The 16,802-nt window shown below is 33.9% G+C and overlaps 1 protein-coding gene across 1 annotated transcript in view; it reads right to left on the bottom strand.

The window, feature by feature from the left end:
* Positions 1 to 1,615: 1,615 nt before the first annotated feature.
* The window catches only part of CSMD3 (CUB and Sushi multiple domains 3), a 629,782-nt gene continuing 614,595 nt past the window's right edge, over positions 1,616 to 16,802 (bottom strand). Inside the window, exons 60-65 of the mRNA XM_035317227.1 lie at positions 13,169 to 13,234; positions 11,023 to 11,181; positions 7,908 to 8,020; positions 6,645 to 6,732; positions 4,784 to 4,919; positions 1,616 to 3,793 (exon numbers count right to left, since the gene is read on the bottom strand). Of these exons, the coding sequence (XP_035173118.1) occupies positions 3,634 to 3,793; positions 4,784 to 4,919; positions 6,645 to 6,732; positions 7,908 to 8,020; positions 11,023 to 11,181; positions 13,169 to 13,234 (722 nt within the window). The 3' untranslated portion in view covers positions 1,616 to 3,633. The remainder of the gene's footprint in view (positions 3,794 to 4,783; positions 4,920 to 6,644; positions 6,733 to 7,907; positions 8,021 to 11,022; positions 11,182 to 13,168; positions 13,235 to 16,802) is intronic.

A 16,802-nucleotide genomic window follows, 5' to 3' on the forward strand; every position in this document is an offset into this window, starting at 1 on the left:
AATGGGGTGAAGCTGAGGCAGGGGAAGTTTAGACTAGATATCAGGAGGAGATTTTTTACTGAGAGGGTGGTTGCGCACTGGAACAGGCTCACAAGTGAAGTAGTCACTGCACCAAGCCTGTATGAATTTAAAAAACGTTTGGACTGTGCACTAAGTCACATGGTCTAAACTTTTGGGTAGACCTGTGCGGTGCAAGGAGTTGGACTTGATGATCCTTATGGGTCCCTTCCAACTCAGAATGTTCTATGATTCTATGATCTCTGTATTCCCTCACATTTTCTGTGTGTGGTGTGTCTCCTTGAATATGGTAGCCAAAATGCTTGGAGAACAGAACAGTCCAATTAGTTTCTGCTGTCTTCCTAAGAAGAACAAGAAATAGTGAGTAAACTGTAAACCAACTTCAATCAAGCAACCTACCCTTGGAATTCCATATGCCACACTGAGAAATAACCACTCTGGTGCTAGAAAGGTGTACAATTCACACACAATTTATGAGTCAAACAGGCCTGGAAACTACAGTTAAAGCAAAAACAAACAAATATCTTATCTAGTATGAATGGTTCATTTGAAGTCAGTATATTCCTTGAAAAGTGAAAGCAGGATTTTATTTTGAGCATTAACAGAATTGTTAAATGAGTTCAATCAAAGTTGATTTACTTTTATATGTTAGAACATATAATGTATAAAGCATAAAAGGAAGGGCTTAACTCCATAGGTTGCATATGAAAATTTGGCCACAATGTAACAGATTTTTCCCTTTTTGGAATTAATGAATTTGCTCTAGAACCCTTCTGAAAATAAAACATTAGTGCACGGCCCTTGTAATATCATTTTTTACAGTGACTCCTTGCTTTCTTTTCCAATGCATTTAACAACACAGACTTAAGTAATTTCAAAGCGTGCCTGAAATCAAAGCGTTCCTTTTCGGTTTATGTGCAGCACCAAATTTGCAAGGGATTAGACTTCTGTTGTTGTTGTTCTTATTGTTGTTGTATTTTGTTTCTTAGGTTAAACTAGTTTTCCTATGAATAGCATTTCAGATGTGGATTTGTCATCTACTTTCCATGCCTGCAAGTAACAGGGGTAGATGAAAGACATTCATTTTTTTTAATAGTAAAATAATTAAGATCTCCTCCTCCACCCACCCAAGTTCAATAAGACACCACTGCTTTTTAATGACAGAAATGACTATATACAATTGCATTACCCTTTGATGCATCTTGTACATTTCTGTAGAAAGGTAGCAAATTTTAATGTACAAAGTAGGCTGTCTACAACTTCAAGAAACACTGAACTTGTCTTAATTTGTTTTTTCTCTTGAAGTGAAAAAAAAATAATCTTTGCTTTAGGTCAAGCCTTTTATATTATTTTTTGGAATCTCCTTCAAGTTAAATAGAAAATTCATTATAGTAAAAAAAATTATATATTACAGTCATTGTTTTTTTGTGAAGGTAATCTAGGGCTTGCCATTTCACCTAAAATTCACATAAAGATTTAGAAAAAAAAAAAAAAGGAGTTTTAAGACCCACAAAAATATTGAATTATTAATTTTCTTATTTTCTAGTCTTCACACCTGAAATGAGTTTAAAGCTTATATTCCGAAGAAGAAACATGGTTAAAAAAAGCAATTGTCCATTTTTATTTTGTTTACATTGCACTGAAAATTTACATCATACGTTTACAAATCCTTTTTTTTTTCATAAAAATATACTTCTTTACAAAAGTGTATGCATTAATATAAGAGGAGTAGCCAGTTGCAGAAGAAACATTTTAAACGATCTCAAATGTATTAACCTTAACATTAATGAATGAATTATAGTTATTGCAGTCATTTGAATAAACAAGAATAAATAACAACCAATGGTATAAAATATAAAACAGCATCCTTTTAGTAGAATACAGTTTGACAGAGTTGTATGAATATTCAAACAAAATGTTGTAAAATGGTTTATAAGAAATTCATCAAACATTGTAGAAATCCAAGCAGCAATCCTGGGTACAATGATTTTTGGTAGGCACTCTCTATTACGGTAATAAAAAGTTTAGATTTTCACAGAATTATTAATGTCTGAAAGGGACAATAACAGATAATTTACACTGGCTAACACACAGCATTTGTGAGTCATGCTATAAATGGAAGACAATGACCTACATCAAATAAATTATTGAATTGCCACTGAATAATTCTTTTATGAAATAACTGTAAAACTAAAACCTAGATTTCCTTGGAAGTGGGTTTGTAATGTCTAAAACTTGAATTTGAGGGCTGTAGAGTCTGAATTGTCCCTAAAATGAATGGATTGTCCCTAATAAAATCATGGCTTTATATATATGTATATATATTTAATATTTTTATTTTCATTGCACTATGGTAATATATTCAATTTTAAACCATTAAATGTAAGGATTTGTTTCCGTAAAATATGGAGATAAAATAGATATGAAAACACAGTATTTCCAAATTATAATTGCCTCTTGCCTTGTAGGCTTGATCCAAAGTTCACTGAAGTCTGTTAGAATCCCATCAACGTCAATGGGATTTTACCATGCTCTGTGCATGCATTCTGACAAAATGCTGAAAGAATAAACTGATGTGATACAATCTAGTTTAACTGATAAATGAACTCCTGCAATTTTGATATATGGATTTGATTCCTAATGTTACTGTAAACTGCACTTTTGAACTGGAAACATCATTAAATTATGTTTTGACATTGAAAATATGGTAAAATGGTCACTCTTTTCAATGATCAACAGTGACACATGACAAAGCTCAGTTCGTCTTAGCTACTTGATTGGAAATTATGTCTAATTAATTGTATGACTGACAAAAGAAATGTAGAAACAGATTTACATCCATTATCATTTTGGGGTGTTGTCAGTGGAAACAGAAAAGGAGTTTGACTTGGAACATGAAAAGGAATGATGTGAAACACAGAAAGAAATTAATTAAATAAGAATCTCACTTTTTTTTTTTTTTTTTTTTTTTTTTTTCCCATGATGTAACAAGAGTAAGTTGTACTTGCTGATTTCCAAATGCTACCTCCTGGAGTTAAAAAAAAAAAAAAAAAAAAGTTCTGAGAGAAATAAATTGCTAAATGGACTGAATAAATGAAAAAAATAATGGTACAAACTCATGAGAAACATGTAGCATATGACTGTTAAAGAGAGGTCAGTGACCTATTGTCTCCTGTAAGTATAGCTCTTATTTTCTACCTATATCTTTTTTTTTAATCCAGTCCCCCTATTATAATTTTTATAAAGCACAGAAGTACTGATAGTGGATGCTCCTCCAATATATGCAAATACATTTTATGTTTTAGAATAACCTCCTTTTTTAAAAAAGCAAATAAACTGTGAGTTAGCACTCATGGAGTGCAGCAGGTTTTTTTTTTTTTTTTTTTTTTTTTTTTTGTAAAACTCTCCATGGTAAACATGAAGATTTCTGATCCAGTTTATGGAAAACAATCAAAACAAAATAACCACAACCAATTCTTGTCTATCATCCTCAGGAAAAGGTGACCCACTATATCCTGAAAAGTGTGCTTTAATTTATTTTTTTTTAATCAGTGAACTGTGTGTGCACTGTGTTGTGTTTCAAATTCCAAACTTTGAAAACATATCATTATCACATTATACCATTGTGCAAACAGTGTTCAAGTTGGGGTCAAATCGTACCGCTTTTCCTTCCACAGATTTTGCATTTGTGTCATACATAGGATTTTCAAAAGCAGCTTGTCCATTATTATTTTCATGTACAGAGCATCCTGTATACTGCGTTTTAGGTGCAGTCCTGTTGAAGAAAGACAGACTATTCAGTCTAACTGCAGTATTCCATACTGACATTACATGACTTAAAAATTTGTACAGAATTTATCTCCCAATTTCTATTGGGAGATAGATATAATGTATTACTTTTTTTTTTTTTTTTTTTTTTTTTTTTTTTGTTTTTTTCTTAAGAATAAAAAAATCATTAGGCATCTACATTCCTTCACGTTCTGAAGCAGTTCAAAATCAAATGGCACCATGTGACAATTATGGTACATGTTTTAAAATAATGCAGTATATATTACAATGATTATAGTCAGGCAAACAGTAGTAAATAATTATTTTTCTCAATTAATAGGCAACAAATTGACTTGTTATTAAAGTGATGAAATTTTCTTTAGTCATCTAGTGCTGTATTGCTATAGGAAAAGATTAATTGAAACTAAGTCCAAATAATTGGATTGGATTGTGTTGAATTGGATTGGAACTGGTCGCAATATCATGAACAAAATTTGAATGTAGACTAATAAAACTGAGAAGACTATTGTGGCTATATAACATAATTACATATGAACTAATAATTTTAGATGCAGAAACAGTTCCATAATGAAACTTCTCACTGGCATAGTATTTGCATATACTCATAAGCCATTAAACAGTGTAGGCATTAAAATAAATTATTCAGGCTATGATTCACAATTTTGTCACATATCAAAACAAAATACAGGCAATCTGCTGTAAATACACACAAAGCCTATTCCTTATATTATTTCCCATACGTCCATAATTAAGAGCATCCATGATTTCCTAATTCAAATAAGTATGAATGAAGTTACTGCATGGTACAATAACCTGATCTCTCAGTCACGTCAGATCTAAAATGTGTTAAGAAGGAATGTCTACATGCATATTTTGCAGTCTGTGGTTTTGCTCAACTCCTTATTTACACTTAAAAGATCGAAAGTGATAAAAAACAAAGTAATAAAGAAATAATATATACATAGCTTATACTTACCTTTGTTTATAAAGATAAAAGCCAAATCCAGCAAATATAAGGGCAAAGAAAGGCACAAGGATAGCAATGGCCACTGAACTACTATTTGTACCATGTGGTTGATTAGAAGAATTTGAACCCTCAGACACGTTAAGACCTAACAGGAATAATAAGAAAAAACAAGTAATATATCTGTGATTTATTTTTTTTCCTGACACCTACTACTTCATAAACTTCATAGTTCAAATAACATATTGTGATTGTGTCATCATATACTCAGCTCGACACATACAGCTGTATGCTGAGACCACCTGGAAAGTAAATATAGCGGAGAATACCATATATAATTAATAATGACATGCAAAATGTTAAGAGAACAATACAAGTACTCTGGGATATTAATTATCTTACTACATAATTCTATATGACAGTCAAGTTTTTGGTGTTATTACTACACATTAATGTACTGTGCTACAAAAAGTCAAATGTAGAGTAACCCATACATGGAATTGATTATATTATTGATTACATTTGTGTATATTAGGAAGAATAAGTACTGCGTGTATAAATAAAAAACATGATTTAGAGGAAATGGTAAATCACCTGAAGAGGCAAAATGAAAATTCATCATGTTGATTTCATTAGCTGTTGCTCTTGATACACAAAGTGAAAGAGGTAGAAAAAACTGTGAAGAGCTAAAGCCACATATTGATGAAAAAAAAATAAGAATGTGATCTGCTGTGTGGTTGAGGAGCACATAAACTACTAGATTATCTACAAAGCCAAAATACACACTTTTTTAATATGAAAAAGATAATACCATTGCAGCTTCAACATTAAGCTTTAAGCTTTGAATTAGACATTGTAAGAATTGCATTGTTAAGTTAGTATTTTCTTTCTAGATCTTACAAGGCAATATCTAGAAATTAAATACAAAATAAAACAAACAAAAAGCCCAACAGATTACCAATATGCCAAATACAGAAAAATGAATTACACATTGTGAGGAAAATTGTCTGGGAACAGTGATCAAAGTATTTTGTTATAGAAAAATCATGTTTCTTTGAGTGTTTCTTTGCATGAAATAATGAAGTGGTAAACATGAGAAACAAAATCTGTTCAGTGATTGTAAATCCATCTGTAACTTCAAAGAGAGACTGTTGACTCTCTCATTTAGTTTATTATTGACTTGATTAACCATGGTTAATGCTAGTATTTTATCATTCAAGAATTCAGCATTAACAAAATGAAAATTGGTGATTGAAGGAGAAATATCATAGTTATATACAGTATGAGAAAAGTAAATGAAATTATTCATCTTAAAATATTTTCAGTTATCAGAGCTGTCATCTTCAAATAAATAAATAGAATAAAGACTATGTTTTGTGTAGAAGTGAACCTGCAGAATCAAGAAGTTGACTTTTAGGAAATGAAATCAGCAACATAAAGATTTACTTTAAAAAATTTTTAGCACTTTCACTCTAATACTTAGGTGTAATATTTAGGTGTAATGCCATTTCAGCACCATGAATAAGAGGACTGTTTATCAGCGCATTCTATAACTTGGGCTTTCAAAATAGTTAATTATATGTGAAACTGAATGCATTTTATATATATTTTTAAAAAAACATTGCTCAATGAATTAGAAATGTATAGCTAAATTAAGCAGTACATTGCAAGAAACCTATAACTCCCTGTAACTTCTGACATAACGCTCTTTGTAAGTTCTACTTAAATGTGATTTTAAGATACGAATATCTAAACATTCTATATAATGTCAATAATGTTAACATTCTGCAGATGCCCTTATGCTACTTGATGTAATAAAACAGAATATTGAATATTGAACAGTGAAATGGCAATGACAAAATTCTCTGAATACCTAATCTTTGAAGTCCAAATTGCCCATAGTCTTTACCCTGGATGAATCCTTGAAAAACATATGTAGCTCCATCAGGTTCAGCAGAAACCTGCAAACAAAAAGTACTCTGAACTAAATGTGGAAAAAAACTGTTACAAGACTGTGTTTGGAAAAGAAATATTTTAATATGTTTGACCAGTAGCTATTATTAAATATTATTAAAACACACTCTTTTTTAAATTTTATTTTCTTTGTTTTTTTTTTTCTAGGAAATTAATGAAGTTCAAAAGGAAAGACAGAGCTGTTATGGGCACAACTTAAGGCATGCTGGCTTATGGTGATCTCTACTACTTTGTATTACCTCTAACTTTTGTTTTGTAAAACCAACCAACTAACCAACCAACCAAAATATATATATATTTCTGGCAATTCAAGATGTTGGTAGTTCTAGGTGTCTTACATACTGTAAAATTATCTGATTTCTTAGGAAGGTACACAGCAAAAATTATCACAGGTAATCCTTGGGGATCTAAGTACTCAATAATAATCGCTTTAAAAGTACATAGAAAACAGTTTGCCTTCAGTTAGTTGTTTTGTTATTACTCAATGCTCATCCCAATAACTACAGAATTATACACTTGTAGACCAGAAGAATATTGAAGGAGGCTCTGGAACAAAACCAAAATATGCTAGTATAATGACTTGGGGAAGGGAGGAAAGAGTTATGATCCTATGAATTATTAACATTATTAGGGTTAAATGCATTCTAAAATAACACATTTTATTCTAATGTATAGGTACTTCCTTCCCAGGATAGTTACTAGGTTTAAATTCAGTGGTCCCAAGGCAATTTCCTTCAAGATTTTCCCTTAAGTTTCCCTTTCTCAAGGTAAAAAGCGTGTCTTCACCAATGACCCGAAGCTGTTTTCACTGAAGAAAAGAATGCATTTCTCATGTGAATTTCTAACTTTGGGGTAAAGCAATCTGCCTGAGTTTTTCCGAGATCAAAATAAAAACAAAAACGAACAAAACAATGATTCAAATAAGGGCGACATGTAAATAGCATATGGTAGATAGGTAACACACAGAACTATTGTGTACTTTTGTATATTCTGTTTGAACTCAAATATTTTCCCAGAACTTACAATGATTTTTTCATTTCATTTAGTGAATCAACATCTCTAACAAGATTCCAATTGGCACGCCTCAGCATTTTTTTTGGTGCAGTGTGATTTCAAATAAAAAACTTGCTTTCTCTCTCTTTTGTAGCAGAAATATACTCACAAAACCATCCATAGCCCATTTTTCCTCTTTCAGCTTGCTCACGGATGTATGAGAGGGTGCTTTAATGAGATAGATGTGGAGCATCAGCCGAGCTTCCTGGCTTTTATAGACTCCTGTAGAATAGAGGTTTTAAAATTCATATTTGTGTTGAGTAGAGAAATTATTTCATCTTTAAGAATAAGCATTTAATTTCTTGCCTTAAATAGGAAAACAGGAAGAATAGGTAGCATTTTCACCAACATTTTATTTTAGCAAGATATATTATTTTGTGACCTTTTGTTTTAATTATTACCGTAGAATTTCAATAGGAACTGGTTTTAGTCTTTAGAGAGGACAGAGAGGAATTCCCTATACAAACAGCTGTTACTTAACAATTATGGTAACAAAACATACCTTAGACAGAACAAGCCTTGACAGTAGTTTAATCTGAGATGAAAAATACTATTTTGAATAAGGCAGAATGTATTTGAACTAAGCATAACCACTTTCAAGATTTGTAATTTATCTATCAGGTAAAGAAGGTGATATAGGAATATACATATCTAAGAGCTTTTCCGAAAGCTCGATTAAAAAATTCTGAATTTGAAAATATTTCATAAAAATGGTTCTCATCAGTGTTAAAACACAATTTCTTCCAGACAATGACAAGACTTGTATATAGGAGGAAGGGAGAAATTCTGACACAACTGAATTGCTTAATATTGCAGTACTAGAAAAAGACGAGAGAATGGATAGCACAGTTTTCCAACTAGAACACTGAGTTTTGTATACGTGCTCAGAATAAAATGGTTGTGATGTAATTGCATCACACTGAATCCCAGAGGAGAAAAAATAATTTTAAAAATGGTCACACCTGTCTTACTGACGGCTAATCTGAGAAAGTCAAAAAATTATAAAATGGAAAGGCATCATATGCCCAGACATATCCCACCTAACATTTTACTCTATGTTAGGACATACTCACTCAAGGCTCTATAGACTATAGACTATGTCAAGAGATGGGAACCTCAAATGTTCATTTCTGGTTAAGATACAAATTTCCTAGCTCTATTCAGAAGATTCTAATTGATGTTTCTCATTTTAATGCCTAAAATCACAGAAAAAAAGTGCTCTCCACATTAAGGATAGATAGGTGATTACCCTGTAAGAAGTATAAGCTAAAAAGAAGACTTTTGTGTTAACATTACACAGAACTCAAATTAATGTGCCTTGATAACATAGGGTTTACTCTCATGTTTTCAGGACTGCATTAACATCACATAGTGTTTGTTCACTTCAGAGCTTGGACACAGTGCACCTAGATATTGCTTTGAACTTGGGGGAAAAAAAAATCAATCCCATCTGCCGTGTATGTATTGCATAAAGATACATTAGGAAATGTTTGCATGAGGCTGAGGTGTTTAGTGAGTGTACATTGTAATAGACATTAGTTTTGTACACTCAAGCAAGAATATAGAGATTTTTTTTTTTTTTTTCCCATAGACAAAGGCACCTCTGTCCTCTGATGACTAACGATGGATTCACAAGCATTTCTCAGTGAAAGACTGATGTGTTTCTTCAGTGCTGGCAACTTGTTTTCCAGTGTACAAGGGAGTGTTTTATCTGAGCTAAATCAATAGGTGTACCAGGCTGTACCTTTCTCTTCTCTTAATCCCTGTAATAGCATTGCTATTTTCACTCACACTAACCTGATCAAATGAACATGCCCATTTTCAACCTGTAACAGACATGTATACTATAATCACAGTAAGCACTGGTGTCAAAATAAAATATATATATATATATTTAAAAAGGGCAACAAATTCTAGAATAAAAAATATATAATAATAATAATAATAATAATAATAATAAAAACAGTGAGAGCTTCAGAAGGAGAGAATTACTTTTCTTTTTGGAAAACCTCAAGTCAAATATAAAACAACTTCTTGGCATTTCAATATCTTTTTATTCCATCCCTGCTTCCCTGACCCTAAGACACTCTTTCAATATATACACTCAATATACACAGTTTTCTACATATAAAATAGGGATAAATTAATTACCCAATGAACTGTGCATTACAAAACAACAACAACAAAAACAAAAACACACACAGCTTTAAGGTTTACAAATCCTAATAATATAATAATATGAAACACTATTTGCTGCAGCTAATACCCTTATGGAGATTACATTGTAGAAACTAAACAGACATCATATGAAAGACTAAATTCACAAAGACAGTCATGAGAAACATAGTTAACAATCAGAAATTATTTTATGACACTTTTTAAAATATATTTTTAATATCAATACTCTGTTATGCTTATTCACATCCCTTTTCTGTAGCCTGCTACTCCTGTGATGTAACAGGTTCGTTGTCTGTATGGCTGAGATGTCTCAATCAAGGAACTAACAGAAAAACAAAACAAATCCAAACCTATAAACCCAAACATTTTTACAGTCTTCATGTTTGCTTGCTTGTCAAGCCGTATCTGTGGTTTCTGATGGTGGTTCACAATGCAGAGAGCTGCACATATTGTTGTGCCAACCTAACCACAGCAGAAGTGCCATACCATACCATTAACAAATATGGGTATTTATTTGTATGGGTATGGGTCAGGGGCTTCTTCTGAAACCACAGCAAGACGGGTAGCAACTTTTTTCAAATATATCGGCCAGTCTAACAAAAACTATAATCTCTCTTTGTTCTCCTTGTTCTTTAAGTATCTCTGCCTTGCCAAGTCAACATGTTGCTTATTAGTCAATAATAGGCTGTTTTAGGAAAAATCCATTTAAGCCATTTAAGAATTAATAAAATTTAATGAATAGTAATTTAAGTTTACTTATAAGAATTAAGGAAGAATAATGTGAATTAGGATGAATTAGTGGATTAGAATTCTTCTACTCCTCATTCCTGATTAACTAAAAATATAATACAAAGCTGGGAAAAGAGGAGAAGGAAAAGGTAGAATAATCCCTTCTTCTGAAAGAGAACTGAACTAGAATTAAAATTTCTTTGATAAGACAGTTTCCAGTAGATGTTAAAAACTTAAGTGTAATGAATAAAGTTAGAGAGAACCAATGCATATAAGACAGAAAACATTAAGTGAAATTAATATTTCTTATCCCATACCTGAAAGCAGCAATTCCATATTGCTGTTTGTAAGTGTTGCATTTACTCTTCCTGAAGTTGCATTGAAACTGGTGACTGTCAAAGTCATGGGCTGTTTCTTGCTTTTGTAGTTGTAAGAGCCTTTCCATATATAATTTTGGGCAAATACATCATCAGGAACTATATAGACATCAAACATATTTCAATACATATTTCAATATTTAGTACTAATGAAGTCGATCATCCAACAAAATATACAATAAATATTAGCATTTTCTCTACCCTCTCTCCTTTTAGAATCATAGAATCATAAAATAATTTGGGTTGGAAGGGACCTTAAAGACCATCTAGTTCCAACCTCCCCACCACAGGCTGGGACACCTTCCAGTAGAACAGGTTGCTCAAAGCCCCATCCAGACTGGCCTTAAACACTTTAGGGATGGGGCATCTACAGGTTCTCCAGGCAACCAGTGCCTCAGCACCCCCACAGTGAATAATTTCTTCCGTATATCTAATCTAAACCTACCCTTTCAAAGTTTAAAACTGTTAACCCTTATCATGTCATTACACTCTAACGGACAGTCCTTTCGAACCTTTCTTAAAAGGTCCCTTTAAACGTTGGAAGGACTCTATAAGGTCTCTCTGGAACCTTCTCTTCTCTAGGCTAAATAACCCCAATTTTATCAGCCTGTTCTGATAGGAGAGGTGCTCCAGGCCTTTGATCATTTTTTGTGGCACTCCTCTGGACCTGCTTTAATAGGTCCATGTTTTTCTCATCCTGGGCACCCAAGAGCTGAATGCAGGACTCCAGGTGGGCTCTCACAAGAACTGAGGGGGAGAATCACCTCCCTCGACCTGATGGTCCTGCTTCTTTTGATGCAGCCCAGAATACAGTTGGCTTTCTGGGCTACAAGCACACAACACCAGCTCAAGTCAAGCTTCTCATTCACCAGCACCTTCAGTCTGTTAAGCCTTATCTTCACATATAAAACATAAAAACCTGGCATTAACATTTATGAATTAAGAATCTTTGTCTTGTCTTCAAATGCTTTAAAACTTTATGAGCTTCACCAGGAGAAAAATAAAATTCCTCTAATTTAAAAAATGAAAAAAAAAAAAATAAATCACAGGCTGCAGGGAGAATAAATACGCTGGCTTTATGCATTTACATTTAAAATTTGTCATTAGCTGACAGTAAAATGATTCATTTAAGTAATAGTATTGTTCAAAAGTAATATGTTAGCTATACATCAATACAGATATATACAAATCTTCAAAGTCTTGACATGAGATATGAGAAACCATTTAAACAAAAAAATTGAATATTCCTTAGATTGTCTTTACTACACTTTCCAAAGACAATATATCAAAATTAGCCTTATAACAAATCATCAATAACCAGCATATTCACGTCATTTTGAGTTACTCTTATTTAATTTAAAGTTCTGTGTTAGTGTGTACATTGGCATCTCATGTCAGATAAGCACACAGGAATACTTGCCCCTTTCTCTCTCAGGTTGTCCCAGAATTCAAGAGTGAGGCACATTGGTGTACCTGATAGTTTTCTTTCACTGTTTATTTTATGGGCCACAGACATAAGGTGTCTTCCCTATATAGCTTTCCTGGAGTTTTATCTGTGTATATATACAGGCATTTTTGGAAAAGTAAACCCATAAAAACATAACACCTGCATACTGGGCCTGTAAGCTACAAACAAGGAAACTGCATGGTGCAAACAATCTGATACTGCTACCTGTTATGCCTGCAATTTATTCTCTCCGTTTCAGGAAAATGGATCTTTATGTACTTTATTTGCAATTCCTTAGGATTGTACAAAAAAATTCCAAATGAAAAAATTAGTAATATGCATACCAATAAATATATCATTAACATAGTTTTGAAGGTAAGTAAAACGTAATAAAAAAGAAATTACAAGAACCTATCCTAAAAAAATACTTTTAAAATATTTATTCATATCAGTAGGCATTTAATAGGGATAAATTCAAATGCTAATTTTACTTAAGGAAACTTCTCTCTTAAAAAAAACTTTATTCTCTCTTTAAAACTTTATTAATTCTGAGCCACTCAGTGCAGTCTCACAAATCGATTCTGTTTGTCTTTTCTACAGAAATATTGTTTAAAACTATAAACACGTGAAAGTATTTACCACTTAGTTTGGGACTTGGTGTTCCCAAAGCTGGCCTGGGATCCTTCACCAATATTTTGGAACCAGCTGTTAGAAGGAATGAATGACAAAAAGACAAAGCATGAGCAAATTTGTTACTCAAAAACTAGGAAAAAATAATTTCCATAATGGAATTTACTTGTTACACAGGATTGAAGATGATGTTTCAAACTCCAAACACAAATGATATTTCAGTCAATATTGAGCCTTAGTATCACAGGAGCATGTACACATTGATTTCTTTTGTTGCCACATTTTTGCCAAATTTTCAAAGTTACCCAGATGCTACCAAGTCATTTGTTAATACCCAACACTGTAGGCATTCACTTCAGAATCCACATTTCAGAATTCACAGTCTTGGACTAGGTATCTAATATGAGAGATGTCTTCTAATATTTAATCTAAGGCAAGTTTTATGATTTACATATGTATATTTAGTATTTATATTTATAATATGTATATATATTGGCATTCATATAAAATAGCACTGTGGACAGTGCTTTGACTGTACAAGCAATGTAGCACCAAAGAGTGAAGAGACAAATGCATTTTAAATCATGTTCCTCGTCAGGACTTAAGTATCTTCAGCAGTACTGAGAGGAACAATTTGTGTTGAGGAATGAAAACCCAAAGATGCATGCTCAATCTCTTAAAAATTGAGATCACTGTTTCTTTAAGGAATAACAGCAGAAAGAAAAGAACAAATGAAGCTGTCTACAACTGCTCAGGTGATTTGAGCACTAGAAGTCGGAGATCTGAATTTCATTTTTTTTCTGCCTAAAGCAGAAAGTCTGAAGATAATCATAGACTAATAGAATATGAAGGCTGGAAAAGACCTCAAAGATCATCTGGTCCAACCATACCCCTACCACCAATATCACCCACTAGATCATGTCCCTAAGCACCACGTCCAACCTTTCCTTAAATACCCACAGGGACGGTGACTCTGCCACCTCCCTGGGCAAACCATTCCAATGTCTGACTACTCTTTCTGAGAAGAAACATCTTCTAATTTCCAACCTAAACCTCCCCTGATGCAACTTAAGTCCATTCCCTCCAGTTCAATTGCTCGTTAAAAGAGGCTGCTGACTCCAGCTCCGCACAACTTTCTTTCAGGTAATTGTAGAGAGCACTGAGGTCTCCCCGATCCTCTTCTTCTCCAGACTAAACAACCCCAGTTCCCTCAGCTGCTCCTCATAGGACTTGTGTTCCAAACCCTTCACCTGCTTCATAGCCCTTCTCTGGATATGTTCCAGTGCCTCAATGTCTTCCTTGTAGTGAGGGGCCCACAACTGAATACAGCACTCGAGATGCAGCCTCACCAGAGCAGAGTACAGGGGGACAATCACCTCTCTGGTCCTGCTGGCTACACTTTTCCTGATGTAAGCCAGGATGCCGTTGGCCTTCTTGGCCACCTGGGCACACTGCTGGCTCATGTTCAGGTGAGCATCAACCAACACACCCAGATCCTTTTCCTCTGCACATCTTTCAAGCCACTCTGTCCAAAGCCGTTAGCATTTTGCATGAGTTTGTTGTGGCCAGAGTGCAGGACCTGGCACTGTTTAACCTCATCCCATCGTCCTCTGCCCATTGATCCAACCCATCCAGGTCCCTCTGCAGGGCCTTCCTACCCTCCAGCATATTGACACTTCCCCCCAACTTGGTGTCATCTGCAAAATTACTGAGGGTGCACTCAATTCCCTCTTCCAAATCAACAATAAAGATATTAAACAGGATGCGCCCCAACAGTGGTCCCTGAGGAACACCACTGGTGACTGGTCATCAGCTGGATTTCACTCCATTCACCACTACTCTTTAGGCCCAGCCATCCAGCCAGTTTTTTACCCAGTAGAGTGTACCTGTCCAAGCCATGGGCTGCCAGCTTCTCCAGGAGAACACTGTGGGAGACCATGCCAAAGGCACATGTCATGATGCAGTAAATGCAATAAGGAAGTGACATTTCCTTCATATGAAACTATTTTATTTTCCAGACAGTAATTTGGATTCACTGGGGTATAAAGTTACACTGTTCTGTCTTCCATTGTAAGATACTCTCAGCACGAGGCTCCATTCCTTGCTCCAGTGGTTATTTAAACATTTTGCATTTTGGAGCTTGGCTTGGAAATCAGTTATTCTCTCTCTCTGGTCAATACTCTAAAACACTAGACAAGAAAAGCAACTTTTCTTTCCATGAGTGGAATGTTCTGCATAGCAAGAAGTTTCATCAGGAAGCACTGAGAATATTTTTCTTGAGAGCACTGAGAGTAACTTTTAGCTTATTACAAAACGCTTGTTCTTGGTATATAGATTAAAATTGACAAACAGGAAGGAGAGTTGGGCAGAGTTGGCTTGCTGATTTCTGTTACTACTGATTGATCTCTACTTCCTCTCTCTTTTGAAAGAAGCTTGTTGAACTTCATGGAACATGTTTGATTTGGAGGGTGTGTTTCAACAGCATATGCTTTTTGTCTGCATCAAGCTCATGTTAGAAACATCTGGATCATAGTTTCCAAAGAGCTTTAGTACAATCAGCTTCAAGTTAATCGGCCTTGTCAAAGTGGATACATTTCTAGTCAAGTTCAGAACTAAAATTTTAAATACAAGATCAAAACTAAAGCATATTATCTGTGCTGTTCACGTTTCTAGATAAAACCATTTGCTAAACAAATCTTTCAAGAGATCAGTTTTGTATTTAAAAGTCAAAATCCTGCTTTGTTTCCACTACAGATCCTTTTATAGATCTCAGCTCCAAGTCCTTCATTCCTTTTCATCCCTTTCCAATTTATTTTTGAGAAGTTCACTATCACAGGTTAACAACCTAATGTAGTGCTCTTCTCTTTTCTGTAGGAGGGATGATTTACCCATCTGTGTAATAGGTGAGATTGAAAATATTTAAGAGACATTTTCCTTTAGTTAATTCATTACAATTTATTGCCCATTCTTACCTTTCAACAAGAACAAGAAGCAAGACCACTGAGTCTAAAAATTATTCATTTCAATAACGTTTCCTCAGGACACTAGGAAACTACATTACATGACAAGGTAGATACACTTGTAGTTACCTGCTTTTTGTTGCTGTTGTTGTTTGTTTGTTTGTTTTTAATTCTCATAAAGGTTTCTCACTATCAGATAGACAGTTAATATGACTTGTTTCAACATCATCAACAGAAAATTCTTGGATTGAAATACAACCCATAAAGTACATTTGGCCTGCTATAACACTTCCTGAGTACTAATCAAGTCATGAGCTTCTTGGCAGATTACTTTCTAACACTCTTTCCCAACACTCTGCTCTGTTTTTCCCCAGCACTTGCCTGGCCGCTCCCTCCCTGAGGGCCAGGACACCTTTTTTTTTTTTTTTTTTTTTTTTTTTTAGTAATACAAAATATTAGCTTCCTGTGAAGTGAATTCCCGTTCCAAGTGGCAGCATTTGGTTATATAGCCTATGAATGGCTCCGTAGAAGCCCTGGTGATAACTACATCTGGAACATTAGGTATCAGTAATCTGAAAGTTAGTTTAATTATTCAGGATATTGAACTCCAGACAGTTGCTGTACTTGAGGATGTTTCTTATCTTACATGAAAAATACCATTCTCATCATGATTTTGCCAGGAG

The sequence above is a fragment of the Oxyura jamaicensis genome, chromosome 2 (genome assembly GCF_011077185.1).
Source record: "Oxyura jamaicensis isolate SHBP4307 breed ruddy duck chromosome 2, BPBGC_Ojam_1.0, whole genome shotgun sequence".
In the NCBI taxonomy this organism is placed as follows: domain Eukaryota; kingdom Metazoa; phylum Chordata; class Aves; order Anseriformes; family Anatidae; genus Oxyura; species Oxyura jamaicensis.